At 43.1% G+C, this 25,775-nt stretch overlaps 1 protein-coding gene across 4 annotated transcripts in view; it reads left to right on the top strand.

Moving 5' to 3' along the window:
• LOC137376612 (kinesin-like protein KIF13B) overlaps positions 1 to 25,775 on the top strand; it is a 172,208-nt gene that overhangs the window by 97,915 nt on the left and 48,518 nt on the right. For all 4 annotated transcript variants that reach the window (XM_068045496.1, XM_068045495.1, XM_068045497.1 and 1 more), the window contains 9 exons: positions 3,863 to 3,973; positions 7,488 to 7,622; positions 8,962 to 9,092; positions 9,656 to 9,742; positions 10,239 to 10,429; positions 11,612 to 11,819; positions 12,123 to 12,285; positions 20,157 to 20,303; positions 23,310 to 23,459. In XM_068045496.1, coding sequence (XP_067901597.1) covers positions 3,863 to 3,973; positions 7,488 to 7,622; positions 8,962 to 9,092; positions 9,656 to 9,742; positions 10,239 to 10,429; positions 11,612 to 11,819; positions 12,123 to 12,285; positions 20,157 to 20,303; positions 23,310 to 23,459 — 1,323 coding nt within the window. The remainder of the gene's footprint in view (positions 1 to 3,862; positions 3,974 to 7,487; positions 7,623 to 8,961; positions 9,093 to 9,655; positions 9,743 to 10,238; positions 10,430 to 11,611; positions 11,820 to 12,122; positions 12,286 to 20,156; positions 20,304 to 23,309; positions 23,460 to 25,775) is intronic.

Genomic DNA, 25,775 nt, shown 5'->3' with positions numbered 1-25,775 from the left:
CAAGTAACATCCCAGAAATAGCTGTAAATCAGGAAATGGAAGGGAGGGAGGAACTCCAGAAAATTACAATCACCAGGGAAGTAGTACTGAACAATTTGCTGGAGCTGCGGACTGACAAGTCCCCGGGTCCTGATGGACTTCATCCTAGGGTCCGAAAAGAAGTGGCTAGTGAGATAGTTGATGCGTTGGTTTTAATTTTCCAAAATTCCCTAGATTCGGGGAAGGCTCCATTCTATTGGAAAATAGCCAATGTAACTCCTTTATTCAAAAAGGGAGGGAGAAAGAAAGCAGGAAACTACAGGCCAGTTAGCTTAACATCTGACATAGGGAAAATGTTAGAAGCTATTATTAAAGACATTATAGCAGGGCATTTAGAAAAATTCAAGGTAATCAGGCAGAGTCAACATGGTTTTGTGAAAGGGAAATCATGTTTAACTAATTTATTGGAGTTCTTTGAAGAAGTAACATGTGCTGTGGGTAAAGGGGAACTGGTGGATGTACTATACTTAGATTTCCAGCAGGCATTTGATAAGGTGCCACATCAAAGGTTATTGCGGAAAATAAAAGCTCATGGTGTAGGGGGTAATATTTTGCCATGGATACAAAATTGGCAAGCTAACAGGAAACAGTCGGCATAAGTGGGTCATTTTCTGGTTGGCAAGATATAACGAGTAGTGTGCCGCAGGGTTCAGTACTGAGGCCTCAACTTTCTACAATTTATATCAATGACTTGGATGAAGGGATCGAAGGTATGGTTGCTAAATTTGCTAACGACGCAAAGATAGATAGGAAAGTAAGTTGTGAAGAGGACATAAGGAGGCTACAAAGGGATTTAGATAGGTTAAGTGAGTGGGCAAAGATCTGGCAAATGGAGTATAATGTGGGAAAATGTGAAATTGTCCATTTTGGCAGAAAGAGTAAAAAAGATGCATATTATCTAAATGGTGAGAGCTTGCAGAGCTCTGAAATGCAGAGGGATCTGGGTGTCCTAGTACATGAATCGCAAAAGGTTAGTATGCAGGTACAGCAAGTAATTAGGAAAGCTAATAGAATATTATTGTTTATTGTGAGGGGAATTAAATACAAAAATAGGGAGGTTATGCTTCAGTTATACAGGGCATTGGTGAGACCACATCTGGAGTACTGTGTACAGTATTGGTCTCCTTATTTAAGGAAGGATATAAATGCAATGGAAGCAGTTCAGTGAAGGTTTACTTTACTAATACCTCAAATGGGCGGGTTGTCTTATGAGGAAAGTTTGGACAGGCTAGACTTGTATCCGCAGGAGTTAGAAGAGTAAGAGGCGACGTGATTGAAGCATACAAGTTCCTGAGGGGTCTTGACAGGGTGGACGTGGAAAGGCTGTTCCCTCTTATGGGAGAATCTGGAACTAGGGATCACTGTTTAAAAATAAGGGGTTGCCCATTTAAGACAGAGATGAGAAATTTTTTCTCTCAGAGGGTCGTGAGTCTTTGGAACTCTCTTCCTGAAAAGGCAGTGGAAGCAGAGTCTTTGAATATTTTTAAGGCAGCGGTAGATAAATTTTTGATAAGCAAGGGGATGAAAGGTTATTGGGGATAGGCGGGAATGTGGAGTGGAGGTTACAATCAGATCAGCTATGATCGCGTTGAATGGCAGAGCAGGCTCAAGGGGCCGAGTGGCAGACTCCTCCTAATTCCTATGTTCGTATGAGAACTTCCACTCGAATGCTGTTAGTCACATTATGAAAACCCTTGAATGAGGTGCAACAGGATTTTTTTTGATAACATACTATCTTGCTGCTGAACACTCTTACTGGTCCTGAAAAACTAATTTTGTATTTGTGGAATGTCTGGTTTCTCTACATTGATTAAAAATTCCACATTTTCAATAACATAATTTTTTTAATTTGAAAGTCTGCATCTTTATTTAGTTTCTATCCTAATAAAGTCATACATATATTTCATTATCTGAAAATTTAAATTCTGAAGGATTTTAAGTGTCTTTCACTTCCTGGTTTGCTGTGTGTGAGAGTACTTCCATTTGATTGGTTGCCTACCTGTTTGCTGACATCACTGCTGCTGCCAAGACATCCCTTTGATTTGGAACCAGATTTAAATTGTCATCTTGAAAGGGGAAATTCCTGCCACAAAACTGCTAGATCTTTGTGGGTATCTTGCTCAGAGGTCTGTGGTGATAACTGCAAAGTCCAGGCTATAAATTTCTAACACAGGATTTAGGCTCCGCTGAGATATCTACAGACACATATTTGTAGAGTGATAACTCAAACAATGCAAAGTTCTTTCCCTTTGTAAATGCATGCTAAATACAGACTCTCCCATAATATGCAAAGAATAGACTCCTCGGAGGCATTACAAAGGCATTAATCTAATTGAAGGATTCAGGTGATCATTTGAAGACTTGCTTTCATGATTTATAATACCATCCAAACTTCAGTATTGTATTACACAGTGGATATCTGTATTTATTAGCGATATGTACTGTTAAAGGATTATTTTTGGTTTCCTGGGGTGTTAGTGGTGGTTTGTGCACTTGTCCATGGTGGTGTTGGCGATATTCATTGAAATAGATTATTATGAACATTATTTTTCTATGAACTTTCCGTTGTTTTATAATCTGTTTCCCTACTTGGCAATTCTAAGTCCACTATCTGTTGTGTTTATTTTCAGCTCTCTTTAGATAACACCCATTTAAAGGGCAGGATTTTTTTCTGCCATTCCTGGCGTTGCCCAGGCCCCCTGCCATTGTGTCGGGCGGGGAAGGCTGAGGCTGGCTTTCCTGCCCTAGAACAATTGAAGCCATTTAGTAGCCAATTAATGGGCCTCTTTCCACCTCCATTCCAATTTTGTGGAACACAGGGGCCCGCCACCCACCTGGCGGCCTCCTAATGGGTTCGGGGTGTGGGGTGTTCCCTCCTTTCGGGAAAATCTAGGGCCCCGGTGGTCTCCCCAGCTGGCGATGGCCCAACCCACCCTCTTGTCGCCGGCATCTGCCTGAATGGTCCCGGCGGCCACGACTCCACTTACCTGTCCCAGGATCTCTCAGGTCCTCGATGCATGCAGGGTCTCCTGCAGTACTGGCACTCACCATCACTCCAGGTGGCGCTGCTGGTACTGCAGAGCTGCTGGCCTACCAATTGGCCGGCAACTCTGGAGACGGGAGCTCGTCCATGAAAGGAACAGTGTCCCCAACAGTAGGCAGTTAATGGATGCCCGCCATTAAATAGCACTGGGGGTCTGATGGAGGGCCGAGGTGCGTCTCTCCCACTTCTCCTGCCATTTGGCCTGAGGCTGGAATAAGTGTATGTTGTTCACCTTCACCCTTCCCACCTGCACTGCATCCTGAATGTCTTTCTAGGCAGTATTCTGTCAGGATAGTGAAAATTGAAAGAAGGGTCGTCTCCTGGTGTTAGGCCCACTAATACTAACTACAGTTATTTCTGAGGATGTGAGGCTCGGGATGAAGTAGAGTGTGAAATGGGGAGTGTTAAGTGGGGAGGAAGTGTGTATGCATGTTGGAAGTTGCATAGCCTAAAAAAAAATGTAACGGCTATTCAATGAAAGAGCTCAAGGTTTTTTATAGAATCATAGAATGGTTATAGAACAGAAGGAGGCTATTCAGCCTGTTGAGTCCCACTCCCCTGATATTTGCCTGTAGCCCTGCAAATTTTTTCTCTTTGGTGCTTATCCAATTTCCTTTTGAAAGCCCCATTCCAGATCCTAACCACTTGCTGCATAAAAAAGTTTATCCTCATTTCAACAACATGACTTAACAGCTTTATTTTTAACTTCCTATTTAGAATTGTTTGTTGGAACTTAATTATGTGTTACTGACAAATATTTGATTGGATTTCCCATGCCAGGCAATGAAAGCCCCAGAGCTGAAGGATCGTTTGGAAGAGTCCGAAAAGCTAATTCAGGAAATGACCGTTACGTGGGAAGAAAAGCTTAGGAAAACAGAAGCCATTGCACAGGTATGTTATGCAGTCTACCCTTCCCTTTAGTGCACAGCAGAAGGTGAATCTTGCAAGGGACTAGGTGGCACATTGATATTCCACCTAAACGATCTGAGTTTGAATCCTGACTGGATTGAGGAGATCAGACTGTTTCTCAGTAGGTTCTGCAGACCCTACGAGCAATTAATTTGGATAGCATCAATCCATTTTCTACTGGATGCAGGTTCACAGCACAAAATGAGGGGCCATTGTAAAACTTTAGCACAGAGGGCAGGAAGAAGTTATTTGCATTAGAGTTGTGAGGCTGTAAAATTCACTTCCAAGGTTACTGATTGAGACAGAAACTATGTCAATATTGAATATTAGATTGTCAAGGTGTGTAAAGGAAAAGGATGGAAGGGATATGGGAACCAGATGGGTAAAAGTGAGTTATCTACTTGCTTGTATGGAAGGCAAACAATGAGACAGACTGGTTGGTTTGATTGATCTGTGTTCATCTCCTAACTTCGTAATTTTAGTGCTTATTATTTGCTACTGATTTGTGTTTTTCTTCCTCCTCAAGACACTGGAAGTGTGATTGGGATGTGCAGGGAAAGAATTTGCACCAGTGGGGGTCTTTTAGGAGGTTAGGGTTAAGCCGTGCCAGAGTAAATAGAGATTTACCTGTATGGGACCTTGGAGTGCTTGATGCCAGGTGCAAGAGAATTCCAATCTTCCAGACATGTTTCACCATGATCTTAAAATTTTGCCAAAGAATATTTAAAAGGAAGAAGATTTCCATAAGAAAATGGCCCAAGGCTTATTTTAGTGTCTTCAAATTTTCTTCTCTTCCTGCCCATTTCATATTTTTCTTGCTCCCTAATTCAGTTGCTTTTTGTATGTTCTCTCCCAATTTCCTTGGCTGAGTGGAAAGATGAGGGATCTACTTTCAGGCCTGAGTAACTGCTTGACAGGTTTATGCAGCAGTAAATTCCCTAATTTGATTAATTTCTTGATGTGAAGTCTGGTGAAAATTTGTACAAACCAGTATTCTGAATGAGAGCTTGACCAATTGGAAGGATTTGTGGGATTGCTTATTGGGGAGCAAACTGAGCCAGTGTGTTGGTGTTCTAACATGCTGTAATCCTACAATACTGAGGCACAAATTGCTGGCTAAAATTTCTGTCGTGAGCTCTGGTACTCAGCTTGGTCATTGCTGCCAAATGGAAACGACCTCACAGGGTGTTAGGAAAAGTAGGAGTAGAATTGTCACCGACCATCCTTCTATATTTCCAAGCGCAATTACATAGTGATATCAACAGAGTTGTTGGAAGTCTGCATGACGTAGGGACCAAATAATTGCAGAAAAAAATGAAAATGCGGGGAGGGGATGAAGGCTGTTATATTTACCTTGGGTCATTAAAAAATAAAATAAACTATTGGTCATATATAGCAGAGAAATCACCACCTGAAAGAGAAAAGAGGCAAGTTAACTTCAGGAGTTGGACACAAAAATGACTTTTTTTAAATCTCCAACTACCATCTAGTCTGATGCTACAAAATGGTTTGTGCCGTGTAGTGGGAATGAAGATGTGATTGTACTGCTGTGTATGTGTACTGTGATTGTTCTCCTCTTTCTCTTTGTTCTCTCTCTGCCTCTCACTCCCCATGACTGAGCTGTTTGGGGAAGCAAATACCAAAGGCTGAATTTTTCCCGGCCCATTAGAGATGGTCTGGGAGGTGGAAGGGGAAGGCTGAAGGGGAGCCTTACATCTTCCCACGGCCATGCCATACTGCCAGCAGTGGGAAATGTGGCGGCGCGGGCCACCCACCTGGTAGCCCGATGAGCCACTTAAGTGGTCAATTAAGGGTCACTTTCCGCCTCCACGAGCATTTTGCTTGCGTCGGAAAGGCCTGCAGCCGTTTGGGGAAATGGTGAGGTAAACCCTGACGGTCTTGCAACAGGTTCTGGGGGTTGGGGTAGGGGATGGGGTGGGGTCCCTCATTTATGGGCACTCCATGGGCAAAGATGGACCCCCTGGTAGCAGTGGCGCCCCATGTGCAACATGAGCTCTCTCCTCACACACACACACCCCCCCTTCCCTGGAGCTGCAGTCTTAGCACGGGTCAGTACTAATGGTGGCATTGCCGAGCTGCTGGAGATTTTATTGGGCTGGTAGGTGGCCCCCGACGGAAGCTGCTCGATTGGCTGCTGCCAGCAATATGTTGCTCCAAGGACCTGCTGCCGGCTGAAGCAGGGATGGCTCCTGCTTTCGGCCCCGGCGACTGGACTTCACCTTGAACGAGAAAATTCAGCCCCAAATATCTTGAAATATGAAAAGGACCAGAGATTGAAAGAAGACTTGGTTACAGTTCACCCCGACTATTTACATTTCTAGTTAGTTGCTAGTTTAGTTTAAGAACTGTTTAGAGGCTAAAGCTAGAAGATGGTAGGAATAATATAGAAGAATGAGTGGCCATAAGTGAGTTCTTCTTGCCCTTCTCTAGAGATGGACAGCCAGTAAATTCCATAATCTCCAGATGTGTTGCCCCAATTAACAACCATAACAACTTTCTTTGCAATTCCCGATTAATGTGCCTGCAGCGTGGAATATTTCTATAGCTTTTCTTGCTTGTGCTTGTTAAAGGGCCATTTATTCGTCATTCTTATGCCTTCCTACTTTTCAGTATGTCCACAGTGCAATAATTGAAGGTCTGGTTTTTACATTTGTTCAATACTATTGACATCATAATATCTAAACATACTAATTATTACTAGATTGATTTTACAATCACATTAAACTGTGTTGTCTTATTAAATGCTGCTTTTACATTTTCTAAGCTCTGTTTAAACAGCATCAGATAATTAAAATAAATTACCCAGATCAACAATGTTATCTACATGCCCCATTTCCATATCTCTTTAAGGTCGCATTCTGGAGACTTCCTCCTTGTTTTTATTAGGATTGGCTTTGTTGTACTTATTTTAAATTCTTACCTCAAAGTCTGATTGACCACCTTTTGGACCTGTTCATCATCTTTCTTGTGTATCTGCAGTCACGAACTGTTGCACTAACGTACTTTGTGATTTATCAATTTTACCACTGATCTAGAACCTAACTTCCAAGTCTGCTATTGATTACAAGACAGTAAGTAATCTGATCAAGAGGTTCAGAAAACTTATAATATCTATTGTTCTTGATGATGTCTGAGTCACTTGATGTAATTAACTGATTTGTAGTTGTGCGCAATTATGTGTTACTTTTTCTGCTACAGAACCAGCAATGCTCTGAAAAGTTAAAGCTCGAGTATGTGGATAATGGAAATGTAATTGTATTAGCTGATGTTTAAACAGGGTCTTGTGACTAAAACAGATAAGGGGCCCATTTACCTACAGTAATAATGGCTTAAACTTCTACTTTGCTTATGTCAGTTTTCCCCCTCCTCTCTTTTAGTTGTTCATTATTGAAACTGTACTGTGGTGAATGTGGTGAACTGGTATTCTCATCTGAATGTTATTCAAATAGATATCATCTGCTGACTGTGTTTACAGGAGCGTCAGAAGCAATTGGAAAGGCTTGGCATCTCTCTCCAGTCCTCGGGAATCAAAGTTGGAGATGACAAATGTTTCTTGGTGAATCTGAATGCAGATCCAGCCTTAAATGAGCTGCTTGTTTACTATTTAAAGGTAATGTTGGTTGTGGATAATATTGCAATTTCTGTTGTAACATTGAACAGTCTGCCACAGTCCCTGTTTATGCAGAGCTCCTACTGTTGCCACATGCTGCCTTGCACAGCTGACAAAAAGCAACTGTATATATTGTTTTGATTTGCATTTAAAAGGACTGTTTTTTGTAGCTTATTCTTACTGAGTTGCAGTTCACAGGTCAATGACAGCTCTCTGTCACTTTGCTAAGTGTCAGACTTCCATTGGACATGGTCAGGTCGTTTGACTGGAGAGGGTCTCAGAGTTGAGCCTAGTCCTGATCGCATCCATCCATCCATGCATGTGTACTTTCTAGCTGCAACCAGTGCATGGAATTAGGTCACAGATCAACCGTGATTTCATTGAATGGTGAAATAGGCTCGAGGGGCTAAATGGCCTCCTACTGTTCCTATGTATAAGTGAGCTGCAGGTGTAACTAATTTTTTCTCTCCCCATTTTTCTGGTTCATTGGTATTGAAAACAGTTGTAGTATTCCAGTACTGTCTGAGAATTGAACATAGAAGTTTTTGATGTAATACCACAGTATTTACCTTCTGAGAATAATTGTTTATGAATAATTATCATCAGACTGGAGTGGTCCGAAAGTTATGATTAGAGTTTACAAAAAATCCAGTGATTCTGACTTTATACCCTTGACTTCACGCTTCTTGCAGCTCGAGGAATAGTTGTGCTCCCCCAACACCAGACAAGTGGGGAAGAAGGGCAGCCACTTTGAAATATGAGCAGGAGACCAGAGAGACAGAGAACCCAGTAGATTCATATATTTTCTTGTTGGCTCCTGCATGTTTTTGTGTTTCCTTCCTACTTAAATCTGGGAATTTGTGTTTGGTGTTTTGTTTCCTTGAGAAATGCTGCACTGTTGTATCAGCAATATACCAGTGGTTACGAGTGGAAAAGTACGAGTAGAAAATAGGTTGTATTGGTTCGTTACTAAGAATATATAAATGTGATTACATGCATTCCAGAGGGCCTTATTCATAGAATCTTACAGCACAGAAGTAGGCCATTCATCTCATCATACCTTTGCAAGCTTTTTGAAAGAACTATCCATTTAGTGCCACTCCCCGACTCTTTCTTCATAGCCCTACAATTTTCTCACCTTCAAGTATTTATTCAATTGAAAGTTATTACTAAATCATCTTCCACTAACCTTTCAGGCAGTACATTCCAGATCGTAATAACTGGCTGCATTAGCAACTTGTAAGTTACTGTTGGTATTTAAGGCAAGTATTCTGGTTGTTGAACATGTTTGCAATGTGGGAGAGGGGAATTTGACATTTCGTTTTTTTTCATCTGACAGAATCATACTCTAGTCGGGTCTGATGATTCCCAGGATATTCAACTGTGTGGCATGGGAATACTTCCAGAACACTGTATCATTGATATCTCTCTAGAGAGACGAGTCATTCTCACGCCAAAGCAAAGCTCCAGGTGAGATTCTTTCAGTCATAACTTAGATAATTGATTTAAAAATAAAATTGACCCATCATTATTCCCAGTCTGACAGGGTAGGCAGGACATTTGCACCTGGACTTGTGGAAATTATTGTTTTCAAGCCATATGATAAATAATGATTCAGTATGGAAAATTGCCCCAAAGTTTTACCATTTTTCTAAAGGAAGCATTAGGCTCCTCCCAGATATCCTAACTCTAAACCTGGCCTCTTGGGAATCTCTGATTTTAATTGCCCTACCATTGGTGGCCGTGCCTTCGGCTGCTTGGGCCTTAAACTTTGGAATTCCCTCCCTAAAACATTTCTGCCTTTCTACCTCACTTTGCTTCTTTAAACCGCTCCTTAAAACCTCTTTGAGCAAGTTTATGGCCATCTGCTTTAATATTTCCTTATATGGCTCAGTATCATACTTTGCTTTTTAATGCTGCTGTGAAGAGCTTTGGGACATTTTAGTATGCTAAAGCTGCCATATAAAGTTGTGTGTTTGTTCACTTAACCAATGTTTCTTCAGACTCTGCATCTAACCTTTGATTTTTCCTAGAACATTTGTGAATGGCTCCTTGGTGACTAGCCCTGTGCAGCTTCACCACGGCGATCGAATCCTTTGGGGAAACAACCATTTCTTTAGGTAAATTTGAATGAATAGAAAATGAAAATTAGTTTTTCTCAATTCTGTTATCATGTACTCTTTTATCTGAGTCACAACATGTTGTGCCATGCAGCAACCCAAGTAGCTTGAATAAGTGAGTTAAGATTTATAAAACCTTTGTAATAGTTGCAAGTAATGCAATCAAGTTAATTTTGAGGGCCTGGGTTGCCATACTTAATTATTTCTGTGTTCATGCAAAAGATAGTGGGTAAGCTTTGTCGCTGCATATTCCAAATCCTGTGGAACCTGTTCAACTGCATTCTCCGCCATTCAGACTTGGGAGGGGCTGGGGTTTACCCGGAGACAGCATGTCCTGAATTACAAATGAGGAGGAGGAGCTTTTTAACTAGATTTATTATTAGCTGTGACAGAGGTAAAGCAGCGAGATAGGTGTCAATCCAACATATTTGGAGTACAAATTTCCAGGTCCACTCATTATTTAACAACTTTGTAACTTTATTTTTTTACCTAACAGAATTAATTTGCCAAAAACCAAACGGAAATCAATGCAGGAGGAGGACGAACAGGACAGCCCGATGAAGCAAAGTTCCAGTAGTGAGCAATTGGATGGGGATGGGGACAGTGCCAGTGAGGGTTCCAGTGAGAGCAATTACAGCTATGAGTTTGCACAGATGGAGGTCACTATGAAGGCTCTTGGAAACAATGGTAAGAAGGAAACAATTATTTTATTTGCATGGTACACTATTATTCTACCCCTTGAAGTATCAATTTAGGTCAGATAGCTGTACGTTAAAGAAAGAAGGGGTTGCATTTTGTAACACCTTTCATAATCTCTAGACGTTACTTGTCCTGTCTGATCATGTGTTTAAGTTGTGGTTGCAATAGACACTTATCCAGTGCAATGCAAAATGTGGGAGGATCCAGAAGCCTAATATTGAATGGATTTCAGCAGTTGTTAAGGTGCATCTTGAGCCTAGGAAATGGAAGAGATGTTTTGGAGCACCTTTGGATTTGGAGAAAGTTTTCAATTCTTGGATATAATTGAGATTTATGTAGAGGAAAATGGAGACTAAATGTGCTTCATGAACACAAGAAGAGAGGCAAAACTTCGAACTAAGGTGGAGTATTTCTTACATAGGAAGTTATCCATAGTAATGGAGGGAATTCCCATGCAAATTGTCAGATAAACCTCAAACATATGATCCAGTAATGTCTTAGGCATAGAAATAAAGGTATATGCAATCCAAATAACATTATAAGTTCAGGTTTTATTTCTTTTGTCAAATGAAGTTGTGTTATTTCGGGAGAGAAGGATATTGATGTTTGCAGACAGTGTGGATCTTTGCCCTGCAAAAATTCTGGCAGGTGACCTGTAAGGCAGGTAATTGGAGTATTGATAATAGAGGTGTCGTTGTAGATGAATAAAGGCCTGAGGCTAAACCCATGAAGATTGAGATGTTATAAAAACAGAAAATGCTGGAAATACTCAGCAGGTCTGGCAGCATTGGACAGAGAAGCAGAGTTAACGTTTCAAGTTGATGGTTCAGATTCTAATGCAAGGTCATCAACCTGAAACATTAACTCTGTTTCTCTGTCAGATGCTGCCAGACCTGCTTAGCATTTCTAGCATTTTCTGTTTCCAGCACCCAGAGTATTTTGGTTTTGTAAGGATGAGATGGTAACTTGGTTAAACTACTGAAAAATGTGAAGAAATTTTCTTCAAAGAATTAAAGGCAGTGAGCTTCATATCCAACTTCTTTGTCACATACTTTGTACCAAACTTGTTCCTTACTGCTTTTTGAAGGTGTTTGTAGATGTACAAGCCAGATAAATTAAGATGGCAGGGATTTTGTGCATTGTACTGATACTGATTTATTGTATTGGCAGATGCAATGCAGTCAGTGCTGCAGAGGTTGGAACGCCAACATGAGGAGGAGAAGCGCTCTGCACTTGAACAGCAGCGCCTGATGTACGAACGGGAACTGGAACAGTTACGCAGACGTTTGTCCCCCGAGAAACATTACCGCAGTATGGAGCGCCTCTCGTTCGGCTCCCCCAGCACTCAACAGCGGCTACGTCAGTGGACAGAGGAGAGGTGCGTCATTGGCATATTCTGCATTTTTCATTAGAGTCTTTTTGTCAGGGTGGTGGGGTTCTCCCTGGTCTCATGAAGATGATGATTGCACCTCTGGCATAGATTTGCGGCTGCTGTCACCCTCCTGAGTGAAGACTCACTTGCAGTTGTGCCAAGATATAGGAAGGCATCAAAGTCAGTTGCCTAGCTTTTGGTAGTTTTGTAGAACTTCACATCTTGCATCCTGCAATACAGTCATGGTGCTGCAGATAGCCATCTATGACTGGTGTTTTGCTTTTTATAATGGTTTTCTGATCCTTACAGAGAGGCAATGCTAAACCACAGTCTCATGAAGTTGCAAGAGCAGATTGCCAAGGCAAATCATTATGTACACGAAGCAAATTACATAGCTGACGAAATGGAGAAGAAGACAGAGTATCAGGTGACTCTGCAGATTCCAGCATCCAGCCTTGACGCTAACCGAAAGGTAAATTTGATATAGAGTCATAGAGAGATACAGCCCTTCGGCCCACCGAGTCTGTGCCGACCAACAAATCACCCATTTATGCTAACCCTACATTAATCCCATATTCCCTAACACATCCCCACCGTTCTCCTACCACCTACCTACACTCGGGGCAATTTACAATGGCCAGTTTACCTATCAACCCGCAAGTCTTTGGCTGTGGGAGGAAACTGGAGCGGTCGGCGGAAACCCACGCGGCCACAGGGAGAACTTGCAAACTCCACACAGGCAGTACCCAGAACCGAACCCAGGTCGCTGGAGCTGTGAGGCTGTGGTGCTAACCACTGCGCCACTGTGCTGCCCTAAATAGAAATAGTGAATATTTATTTGCCTTAATTTTCCTAATATTCAAGTAGTGACATGTCCTGTGGTTCAGTGCAACTCACTATGTTCTGCTTTTAGACACTGGAGTAGTTTTAAGTATAACATCCCAAGAACTGATAAAGAAAGAAGCTACATGGATGGTCTTGGAAGTTAAACAATCCTTATTTTTCGCAGTTTGTTTTGTTGAAGAGAACAGGAGAAAGGAATTAAGAGGCAGCTCATCATGGAGAAAAGAAACCTTGAGTTATCTTTACCCTGCAAGTGCTCCTGGAATTGTGGGGCAATTTGAGTGAGCAGAGGCATTGTAGTGCTTAATATGGTCAACTCTGATCTGGCACTGTGCAAAAAAAAAAACTCTGCACTTGTTTTGTGTCTTCTGGTTTAGAGTGAATTGAAGGCTATTAGGGGGAAAAATCTAATGAGCAGCTGGTGAGTGATTTGATGGGAATAAGGTTACAAGATTCACTCGGATGAGAGGGTCTGTACTCTGGAGTTGCAAGATTCTGAGGAGGCTTGACAGGGTAGATACTGAGAGGTTGTTTCCTTTGGCTGGGGAATTTGGAACAGTCTCAGGATAAGGGGCCATTCATTTAGGACTGAGATGAAGAGAAACTTCTTCACTCAGAGTTGTGAATCCTTGGAACTGTCTACCCTTGAGCGTAGTGGATTGAAATTGTTAGATTTTTAATCTCTCGGAATCAATAGATATGGGAGCAGTCAGGAAGGTGGAGTTGAGATAGAAGATCAGCCATGATTGTATTGAATGGCGGAGCAGGCTCGTGGGGCCATATAGTTTACTCCTGCTCCTTTTTCTTATGTTCAAGAAGGCAGCTCACAACCACCTTTTCAAGGGCAATTAGGGATTGGCAATAAATACTGGCCTCGCCAGTGACATCCACATCCCAGGAACAAATAAAAAAAGGCCCTTGAAGATATGTGAGGAGCAATTGAGCAGATCGTCAGCGACAGAGGTATCATGACGGATGCAAAGCCAGAGGTGAGAGAGTTGTAAATTTGTGAGGCAGATGAGCCAGTTTTTTTTAGGGTTGAATGTTAAATGTGTTGGATTGGGAAAGGTAGGAGGACATCGGTAGTGAGGGCTTCCTCATGTTACTTTACTAAAGTTCTTAAGCCACAGCCTTGGAGAAGATTCTTGTGCCATCAATGTAATTTCCTTTTCCTGCAACAAATCTTTTTATGCCATTTGTTAGGAAATTGCCCAATCTAGTACTGACCTCCCCTTCCCCCCTCCCAGCTCACCCCCCTCGCACCCCCTGCCCCCCAACCCCTCGCACTCCCTTCCCTGCTCCCCCCTCACACCATCTTCCCCTCGCACCCCCATCCCCTGCACCCCCTCACCCACCCCCCTGCAGCTCCCTTCCCAGCTCCCCCTCACACCCCCTTCCCTCCACACCTTCTCACCGCACCCCTCCCCCTTGCAACCCCTCCCCCTCCCACCCCTGCACCCCCTTCCCCCCACCTCCTCCCACCGGCATCCATCTATCCCTGTGCAGGGGCCCTAACAACCCCACTGCCTTGTGGGCGTGTCGGGAGAGACCAAGGCTAAGGGAGTAAACCCTAACAGAAAATCCGGAGCGGAACCCCGAAGGCGGTCATGTGTCACCTTTGGCATGTTTCCGGCAGTTCCTGCAGCCATATCGGTGCCAAACATCGTGCTCTGCACTCCTTTGAACCCCTCCAGGAAGGCCGAGAGGGGGGTTTTGACGCTTGGGCAACTCACAACCTCCATACATCCGCCCAGGTATGCGCCATGGAGAGGTCACTTCATAGTCGCCTCACAGCGACCAAAACAACACGGAAGGCAGCAGTTATAGGTTATAAGTTCAGCTCAATTTGCGTAGAGATTGGGCGCCACGGGTTGCCTTTGTCGGTGGGAGAGGTCATCGCAGCTCACTGGACAGCTACCGCCGCCTCAAACCGGGCAGCCCCCGTTCAGTAAGGTTCTGTCCCGCCACAGTCCACCTGTTTGGAGCTCATGGTCATTGCCCGACAAGTGGACTGTAACACCGCACGACCAAAAAAGGAAAGACTGTACCAGCCCTTCGTTTTGCAAGCTGGAATTTCAGAACTATGTGTCCTGGCCTGTCGGAAGACCTTACACAAATCAACGATTCTCGGAAGACCACCATCATTAACAATGAGCTCAGTAGACTCAATGTGGACATTGCAGCACTTCAGGAGACACGCCTCCCTACGAGCGGATCTCTAAGAGAGCAAGACTACACCTTCTTCTGGCAGGGTAGGGATCCTGAAGAACCAAGACAGCATCGACTGGGCTTCGCTATAAGAAACTCTTTGCTCAGCATGATAGAGCCACCCTCAAATGGCTCGGAACGCATACTGTCCATCCGACTGTTCACTGCCTCTGGTCCGGTACACCTACTCAGCATCTATGCTCCAACACTCTGCTCCCCACCTGAAGCTAAAGACCAGTTCTACGAGGAACTCCATAATATCATTAGTAGCATCCCCATTACCGAACACCTGTTCCTGCTGGGGGACTTTAATGCCAGGGTCGGGGCCAACCATGACTCATGGCCCTCCTGCCTTGAGCGGTATGGCATTGAAAGGATGAATGGGAATGGACAGAGACTTCTTGATCCTAATCCTAATCTCTGCATCACCAACTCATTCTTTCACACTAAACCCTGTCACCAGGTTTCTTGGAGGCACCCAAGATCACATCGTTGGCACCAGCTGGACCTCATCGTCACAAGGCGAGCCACCTTAAACAGTGTTCAAATCACACGCAGCTTCCACAGCGCGGACTGCGACACCGACCACTCCCTGGTGTGCAGCAAGGTTAGACTCAAACCAAAGAAGCTGCATTACTCCAAGCAGAAGGGCCGCCCGCGCATCAACACTAGCAGAATTTATCATCCACAGCTGTTACATAAGTTTCTAAATTCACTTGAAAAAGCCCTTCAAAACTCTCCTACAGAGGATGCAGAGACCAAGTGGGCCCACATCAGAGACGCCATCTGTGACTCAGCAATGACCACCTATGGCAAATGTGTGAAGCGGAATGCAGACCGGTTTCAATCTCACTTTGAAGAGCTGGAACCTGTCATAGCCGCGAAGCGCATTGCACTGCTGAACTACAAGAAAGCCCCCAGCGAGTTAACATCTGTAGCACTTAAAGCAGCCAGAAGTACTCCACAAAGAACAGCCAGGTGCTGCGCAAATGACTACTGGCAACACCTATGCAGTCGTATTCAGCTGGCCTCTGACACCGGAAACATCAGATGAATGTATGATGGCATTAAGAGAGCTTTTGGGCCAACCATCAAGAAGATCGCCCCCCCCCTCAAATCTAAATCAGGGGACACAATCACTGACCAACGCAAGCAAATGGTTGGCTGGGTGGAGCACTACCTAGAACTGTACTCCAGGGAAAATGTTGTCACTGAGACCGCCCTCAATGCAGCCCAGTCTCTGCCAGTCATGGATGAGCTGGACATACAACCAACAAAATCGGAACTCAGTGATGCCATTGATTCTCTAGCCAGCGGAAAAGCCCCTGGGAAGGACGGCATTACCCCTGAAATAATCAAGAGTGCCAAGCCTGCTATACTTTCAGCACTGTACGAACTGCTTTTCCTGTGCTGGGATGAGGGAGCAGTACCACAGGACATACGCAATGCCAATATCATCACCCTCTATAAGAACAAGGGTGACCGTGGTGACCTCAACAACTACCGTGGAATCTCCCTGCTCAGCATAGTGAGGAAAGTCTTCGCTCGAGTCGCTTTAAACAGGCTCCAGAAGCTGGCTTCGAGTGTCGACACTGAGGCACAGTGTGGCTTTCGAGCAGAGAGATCCACCATTGACATGCTGTTCTCCCTTCGCAGCTACAGGAGAAATGCCGTGAACAACAGATGCCCCTCTACGGTGCTTTCATAGATCTCACCAAAGCCTTTGACCTCGTCAGCAGACGTGGTCCCTTCTACTAGAAAAGATTGGATGTCCACCAAAGCTACTAAGTATCATCACCTCATTCCACGACAACATGAATGGCACAATTCAGCATAGCGGCGCCTCATCAGACCCCTTTTCTATCCTGAGTGGCGTGAAACAGGGCTGTGTTCTCGCACCCACACTGTTTGGGATTTTCTTCTCCCTGCTGCTCTCACATGCGTTCAAGTCGTCAGAAGAAGGAATTTTCCTCCACACAAGATCATGTGGCAGGTTGTTCAACCTTGCCCATCTAAGAGCGAAGACCAAAGTACAGAAAGTCCTCATCAGGAAACTGCTCTTTGCTGACAATGCTGCATTAACATCTCACACTGAAGAGTATCTGCAGAGACTCATCGACAGGATTGCGGCTGCCTGCAACAAATTTGGCCTAACCATCAGTCTCAAGAAAACGAACATCATGGGACAGGACGTCAGAAATGCTCCATCCATCAATATTGGCGACCACGCTCTAGAAGTGGTTCAAGAGTTCACCTACCTAGGCTCAACTATCACCAGTAACCTGTCTCTCAATGCAGAAATCAACAAGCGCATGGGAAAGGCTTCCACTGCTATGTCCAGACTGGCCAAGAGAGTGTGGGAAAATGGCGCACTGACACAGAACACAAAAGTCCGAGTGTATCAAGCCTGTGTCCTCAGTACCTTGCTCTACGGCAGCGAGGCCTGGACAACGTACGTCAGCCAAGAGCGACATCTCAATTCATTCCATCTTCGCTGCCTCCGGAGAATCCTTGGCATCAGGTGGCAGGACCGTATCTCCAACACAGAAGTCCTCGAGGTGGCCAACATCCCCAGCATATACACCCTACTGAGCCAGCGGCACTTGAGATAGCTTGGCCATGTGAGCCACATGGAAGATGGTAGGATCCCCAAGGACACATTGCACAGCGAGCTCGTCACTGGTATCAGACCCACCGGCCATCCATGTCTCCGCTTTAAAGACGTCTGCAAACGCGACATGAAGTCCTGTGACATTGATCACAAGTCATGGGAGTCAGTTGCCAGCGATCGCCAGAGCTGGCGGGCAGCCATAAAGGCGGGGCTAAAGTGTGGCGAGTCGAAGAGACTTAGCAGTTGGCAGGAAAAAAGACAGAGGCGCAAGGGGAGAGCCAACTGTGTAACAGCCCCGACAACCAATTTTATCTGTAGCACCTGTGGAAGAGTCTGTCACTCTAGAATTGGCCTTTATAGCCACTCCAGGCGCTGCTTCACAAACCACTGACCACCTCCAGGCGCTTGCTCATTGTCTCTCGAAACAAGGAGGCCAAAGAAGAGTACTGAACTAATAGATGGATTTTGAAATGGCTTTCAAACATTCGCAGATGGTACTTTTTCTATTGACCTAATGCCCTCAAATACACCGTACAATGTAAATCAGTCATTTCTCGTACACTGGGAGCCAAGATAAACAGAACAGCAGGTCTTTACAACTATAATGTGCTGTCAGAATTGCACACAATGTAAATGGTCCGCATTTAATCTTGATTCTCTGCTGTGACGTCTGCTGTGCCCATGAACGACTGCACAACATTGGGATTAATCTCTGCTTTTGTAACTTGTTTGTGAATGATGTCACCATTGACTGAAGGTGGAGCAATTCTATAATTAGTTTCAGTTATTCCTGTAAGGCATCTGCTGTTAAATGTATACTCAATATAAGAATACAAATGAACAATCTCCTAAGCATTTAAGAGATTAGAGAATAGACAAGTGCACATTTTATATTAAGGCAAATACACTGGACAAAAGTGTTAGATTCCAGATCTTGCAGCAAGAGTCATTGATTCAGTTCCAATTATTTATCACTGTCAGTTGGAAGCTGTGTATCATGCCGCATATCTTTTGAAATAAAGCCAGAAAATGCTTGAAATGCTGAGCAGATCAGACAGCATCTGTGAAGAGAGAAGCAGAGGTAACATTTCAGATTGTTGACCTTTCGTCAGAATTGAAGCGTTAACTGTTTCTCCACAGATGCTGCCTGACCTGCTGACTATTTCCAGCATTTTCTGTTTTTATTTCAGATTTCCAGCATCTGCAGTATTTTGCTTCCATGCCTTCTGAGTTACTTGTTGTACTTGGTATAATATAATCAAGTCCTTCAAACTGAAGTTAATTCTTGTGACATGCATTCACAATGAATCATCTTCTGTCTTTTAATCATCTGTGTATTACGAGGCATAATTTCAAACACCATTTTAATTATTTTGTCTGGGAATGTTACTGTGATTTTTCAAAAGGTTAATGGAAAACATTCTTTAGTAGAATATGCTACACTTAGTGTAGTTTAGGTTATCGTGAAGGCCTGCCTTATTGTCTATGAAACTTTAAATGCAATGCAGCTTGTTACATCATCAGTGTGCATTGAACCACATATTACTTCACCTCATCTGTTAGTCTTCACCCACCCTTACAACCCACACTTGCAGCTGGTATTCTGCAAGTGCCTCATTCACCAGTAGCAGGGCGGGATAAATCCCAGCCTCAATAATCAGGTCTGTTTGTCCAGTTTCCATTGGTGCGTGAGATTAATCATCAGCAGTGCCTTGTGCCACTGTGGACCTACCTGGCTTAGGTATCTGATCGCTGAGTTCGCTGCAGAAGGTTACCTTGGATCTAAAGTTTTATTGACAAACGTCATTTGTCTCCAAAGGCAATTATTCCCTCCCTACCACCCTTACATTGGACACAGTGGCTGGAATTATATCAGACCATTGAAGATGGGCTGGAAGGTGGCAGGGTGGTAAAATGGCATCAGGAGTGAAGTGCGATGTGTTCCTGCCACCAGGAATATTCCCAGCAGCTGGAATGGCAGCGTCTTGGCCAACCGGAGGTGGGTGGCCAATTAATTGGCCTATCGACAGCCATTTTACCAGGCCACTGGGATTTTATGAGCATTGAAACAGACCTCCACCACTTGGGGAGACAATGAGCTGCATGGAGGCAGCGTCCCAAAGGCTTCCCAGGGGCAGCTTTCCTTTGCAGAGGCTCCCTTGAATCACCACCACTGCTGTCTGATGCGCTACTGGAGGGTTCACGCCTCCATTTGCGGATGCCTGCCTGGCGCTGGTGCGTCAATATTTTTTCTCCTCAATATGTAGGCACCCTCTCTTTTCCTTTGCAGCCACCTCTATCTCTCTCTGATTGAGCTGGCAGCTCAGAGAGATAGGCAGTCATCCTTAATGAGAAGGCAGTTCTGGCGGTGGCCTCATAATTGGCCACTGCCCAGTCCTGCCAGTTGCTCTCCTGGGCTCTGGACCTGCATTGGGACAGAATCTACTGCACTGAGCTGCCATCCCTTACAGCCTTTCTTCCAATGTTTCCCACTGCATTTCAGTCACTATTCTGGACAGATTACTATCCTGATAAATAAGAACAGCATTCCTCATTGTTTCTGAAGCTGTGCCTGCATAAATGAAAGGAAGTAGGATTGCCTGTTGCTTTTTATGTGTTTGTTTTGGATGTCTTGGATGATTTTTGGGTAGGAAGCAACTGTATTTCTTTTTTCCCACCAGCGTGACTCCGTTCTGAGTGAACCAGCCATCCAGGTGCGAAGAAAAAATAAAGGCAAACAGATCTGGTCACTGGAGAAACTGGAAAACCGATTAATTGATATGCGTGAACTTTACCAGGAATGGAAAGACTGTGATGAGGACAATCCTGTAAGTAGAAGATTTATACCTTTTTTTTTTTAAGTACATTATTAGACTTGGGAACATGGGAATACACAGAATCAGCCAGTCCCAAAGTTTGAAAGATGCTGTACATTAATCATCAGCTCTTGTATTCCTCAACCTATTTCTGTCATTTATCAGTATTCTAGTTGCAGGTACTGTTTGCCTGTATAATGTCATACTGGTCAGTCTATATCATATAGTCATTACCCCTAGTTAAATATGAACTAAATTTTCACCGACTCTGTTATGTGCTTGAGTGCATTTGATTTCTCGATAACTGAAGCATTAAAAAAGGGATCCCGATGAGCAATGTAGTGATGCCACATGTGGAATGCCCTTGCACTTTCGGCTGTATCCTTGAGAAGTCAGTTCAAGTCTCTAATTTCATCCTGTCGCCTCTTTAAGTTTGATACCAGCCATGCTACAATGAGGAGATGCTGAAAGCAAAGAGTGAAAACTGAAACTCCTCACTCCCAGGCTGCTGTTGAGCATCTCATTTGAGTTGCTTTGAAAGTCAGCTGATCTCTCCGTTCTCGTTGACGGGTGGCACTGCAAGATCAAGAAAGGGAATAGAAAGAGCAAAAGTACCTGAAAATGGAAAGTTTAATTAAAAAAAAAATTACTTTGGGCATCATTGATGAGGCATTATTTACAACCCTGAGGACATTAAGAATCAACTGCATAATGTGGGACTGGAATCACGTGCACATCAGACCAAATAGGTTCCTTTCCAAGCAGACACATAGTGAACCAGTTTTGTTTTTATGGCAATTTAGCACCTTTTTCCTGAAACTAATCCACAGAGTACTTAATTTATTGCATTCAGTTTCACAACTTGCCAGGATTTTAACTGCAGACCCTTGGATGTCTCATCCAGTACCATGACCACAGGTTACTCTGCTGGCACATCCTCCACAACGGGAAGGTTCAACGGGCGACAACCTTTTCAATGTATTTTTGTGATAGTGTCATAAACTCAATTTAATACATGTATTTGATTACTTATAAATATCCACAAGTAATAAAACCCTGCTAAAGGACAATATTAATAGCTGAAGGAGTCTCATCTGGATTCAACTCTTCAATTTAATTTATTTTTAAGTGTGTTGAGCCTCTGATGGTTTTGGTGCTCATAGTGTTATCACTGAAATGTTTGGGTTCCTGATAGCACCAAGGACTGTGTTTGTGAATTATCCTAAACTAGACAATGAATTGGAGGGAGAATATTTGTTCATAAACTGAACTGGATCCCAGTAATAGTTTGGCATGTAGGCCGATAGCTTTGGAAGGCTTGAAAGACTCATGGGAACGTAGGAAGTAGCCATTTAACTCTGTTATCCCACTGTTATGGCTGAAAAATCTTTTTGCTGAAATAAAATACAGCACAACTTGTATGGCACTCAGAAATTCCCAAGTGTGTCTTTTGCAATGAATTCCCTTCTAATTGTAGTGATTGTTATACAGGCAAATGTGGCAAATGGTTTGCTCATTGCAAGATCCCACAATCAGCAGTGAGATAACAGTGAACCTGTTGTTGGTGGTAGTACTTGGGGAAAGGTTGTCTAGACACAAGGAAAACTACTTCAGTTAATGGTGTTGCACTGTCGGCTTATCTAAGTTTCTGGTTGGAGACCTTCAATGAACTGCTCTGCACACCGTCCTCCCCATCAGATCGTCCATGATTATTTTTTTTAATGTGTGTGTCACAATAATACAACTCGTAATAAATGAGCACAAAATTTCTATTACGTAAGAGATTCTACAGGCTCCATTGCACTGAAAGAAAGTTACATGAACAAACAGCCTCCAGTGATAACATTAGTGGACCTATTCAAACTTAATTGAAGGAAGGTAATCACTACCACCCTACTGCATTCCTTTCACAGGAGTGGCCTTGCAGCATTGTATCTGTAAAAAGAGTAATTGGACTGCTAGTTTTAAAACAGTTCAAAAGTTTTGATGATCTGTATTGTATTGTAATTTAAAATCGAATAGTGTCTATTTTAAGCATCCATGTACATAAAATAAAGCCGATCTATCTGGTGATTTTGATCTTTAATCATGATGAGGCGTTCTGTTACAGTGATTTTGATGTGAGAGCAACGCTTGATTGTTTGCTCAATTTGTGGCATGGAGTTTGAACCTAGAACCACCTAATTTAGAGATGAGTGTCACCAATTGAGCCAAGCTAACAAACTGAAATAAAAATGTCCTTCCTTCCTTGTCCCAAGGCGAGCATGGATAAAACATGCACTCTGGCTTCTGCCAGTGTGCTTTCAAAATGCTCTTGAGATACATGAGAGCAGCTTGGGATGATTTTGCTTTCCTCAGTATCTGCCCTAACGGAAACAAACTGAGATTGCAAACAGTTTTCTTTGCAAATCACCTTGGAGAGAGTTTAGTGATTGCATGCCAAACCCCTCAAATTTGCTTCAAGCTGTAGTCTGCACTGCTCCTTAATCACTTTTAGCTATCAGTTTTTGAACTGCTGCTATAACCTTCCTATCAGTTTATGATCCTTGTATCTGCACACTCTGCATCATCTGGCATGATACTTTTGTGTACCTAACCCAATTTGTCTCTCATTTAACACCATAAGTCTGTTACAGATGGTAAATTGAAATTTCTCAAAGTGGTGGTTTAAGGGCAAGATGACATCACATTGCATATGGAAGGCAATCGATGCTTGTTAGTTGTTTTGTTATATTGCTGAATACAGAGAATGCTTGAAATGCACTGTTTGGTCAAGGTCTCTCATGAAATGTTATCCTTATGATGTTGACTGAGTTGCCTATTCTAGGCATTTTCTGTTCTTCTTTCATCTTTTAAACAATTACTGTTTTTTCTTGGTTTATTTGTTATTCAGACTTTGCCTCAGAGATTCTGGACATAATTGAGATAACTGGTCGTATTCTGATGTCTTGCTGGCGGGAATTGGTTTAGTTAATTTGCAGACTGTTGGTTGAATGAAAGCCTATGTTTATTTTTCAGATGATGAGGTCCTACTTCAAGCGAGCTGACCCGTTCTTTGACGAACAGGAAAACCACTGTTTGATAGGGGTTGCAAACGTTTTTTTGGAGTTGCTCTTTTATGATGTTAAATTGCAGTATGCAGTGCCCATCATTAACCAGAAGGGAGAGGTACGTGATAAATCAGAGTATGCCATTGGTAGCTATTGAAGGGCTGTTTTCCATCTCTCGTATAGTGCTTAAAAAGCTAAGGGAATGGGAACATTAACAGGTACAATATGTTGAAATATGATCCTTTCACCTTTGGGACCTGAATTTTAAATTAAATCTGACAGAGCCTTAAAGAGAAATTCCCAAATAAAATACAAAGGAATTACATACTTGCTGAAATGTCCTTTACTCCTCCTTTTTTAAAAATCCCTTTGATAAAAATCTATTCATTAACGCCTTTTGGTCAAAGGTATATACTCTCAATTGTCTTGAAAGTGAGTCCCTCAGGATGACCCTTTCACTGCAGTGATAGTTATTCAGAATTGTGATGTGTTGTCCACCACTGCCTTTTTTCCTACCAAGGTTTCTATTGATGATTTAGGGAAAGCAGGAATTTAAGAAGGTAGTATATCGATGGAATGAAGGTAGAAAATGCTGACAATGCATAGGAAGTCTGTTGGTAGTTGAAAAGATAAGGTTCCATTTCAGATAGTAGTCCTTTGCCAGACTATGTGTTGGTATTCAAGATGGTATTTGATCTGTTCTGTATTTCCAGCATCTTTAATTTTTATTTCAAATTTTTAGCATTTGTAGTTTTTCCTATTTGTATCTGTGGACCTATTCAGTTTAATTTAGAATCATGTGAAAGTTCTGAGTGCAATTCTACTTAAAGCTTTAAATGTGTTTTGTCACATAACTAGTAAAGGAATAGCCATGTTGAATGGAATTAAATGTTGGGAAGATTGAAGCTATTGTTTCGGTCCCCGTTCCTAACTCTGTTCCCTAGCTACTGACGCCATCCCTCTCCCTGGCAACAGTCTGAGACTAAACCAGATTATTCGCAGCCTTGGTATCACATTTGACCCTGAGATGAGCTTCTGACCACATATTCACATCATCATTAAGATAGCCTATTTCCACCTCCGTCATATCGCCCTGCTTCACCCGTGTCTCGGCTCTTGCAGCTGAAACCATCATTCATGTCTTTGTTACTTCTAGACTTGTCTATTCCAATGCACTCCTGGCTGGCCTCCCACATTCTACACTTTGTAAACTTGAGGTCATCCAAAATTCTGCTCCTGTGTCATAACTTTTACCAAGTCCTATTCACCTATTACCCCTGTACTTGCTGACCTACATTGGCTCCTGGTCAAGCAGCATCTTGATTTTAAAATTCTTATGCCTGTTTTCAAATTCCTCTGTGGTGTCACCTCTTCCTAACTCTGTAATCTCCTCCAGCACAACAACCTTTTGAGATATCTGCGCTCATCTAATTCTGGCCTCTTGAGCATCCCTGACTTTAATCATTCCAACATTGGTAGCCATGCCTTCAGTTGCCTAGGATCTAAGCTCTGGAATTCCCTCCCTACACCTGTTCACTTCTCTGCCTTGCTTTCTTCCTTTAAGGCACTCCTTAAAACCTACCTCTTTCACCGAGCTTTTGGACATCTGACCTAACATTTGCTTATGTGGCTCAGTATTGTATTTTGTTTTATAATGCTCTTCTAATGCCTTGGGACATTTCATTATGTTAAAGGTGCTATATAAATATAAGTTGTTGTAACTGTGAAGGATTTATTTTGAAGCCAGATGCTGTCATTCCTGAATGATCTCTAGGTTTGTAAACTGTAACACTTAGAAATAGCTTTTTTTGTTTATTTTTTATTTAGAGATACAGCACTGAAACAGGCCCTTCGGCCCACCGAGTCTGTGCTGACCAACAACCACTCATTTATACTAATCCTACATTAATCCCACATTCCCTACCACATCACCACCATTCTCCTATCACCTACCTACACTAGGGGCCAATTACAATGGCCAATTTACCTATCAACCTGCAAGTCTTTGGCTGTGGGAGGAAACCGGAGCACCCGGCGGAAACCCATACGGTCACAGGGAGAACTTACAAACTCCACGCAGGCAGTACCCAGAACTGAACCCGGGTCGCTGGAGCTGTGAGGTTGCAGTGCTAACCACTGTGCCGCCTTTACAGATAATTTTATCAGGTGACTGGTATCTGCTTATCTGATCCAAATATAAAAGTCCTGACATTGTGAGGTACGTGATGTCTTTGAGAGAAGGGTAATTGTCGATGTGAATGGAGCTAAAGTCATTGTCACAATGTGTGCTTGACTGTTTGGGTTAGGCTTCACTATACTACAAATGAGCACTGCCATTCAGAGCCATAGAAAGTAGCTGACACTGTACTGACTACAGTGGCCTTTGTTTGTGTTTGTGTGTGTGCTGTTCTAGAAAGGAGCACTGCCCTTCAAT

The sequence above is a fragment of the Heterodontus francisci genome, chromosome 13 (assembly GCF_036365525.1).
Source record: "Heterodontus francisci isolate sHetFra1 chromosome 13, sHetFra1.hap1, whole genome shotgun sequence".
NCBI classification, from domain to species: domain Eukaryota; kingdom Metazoa; phylum Chordata; class Chondrichthyes; order Heterodontiformes; family Heterodontidae; genus Heterodontus; species Heterodontus francisci.
The sequence above is the reverse complement of the archived record's forward strand: the minus strand, read 5'-3'. Positions and strand labels throughout refer to the sequence as shown.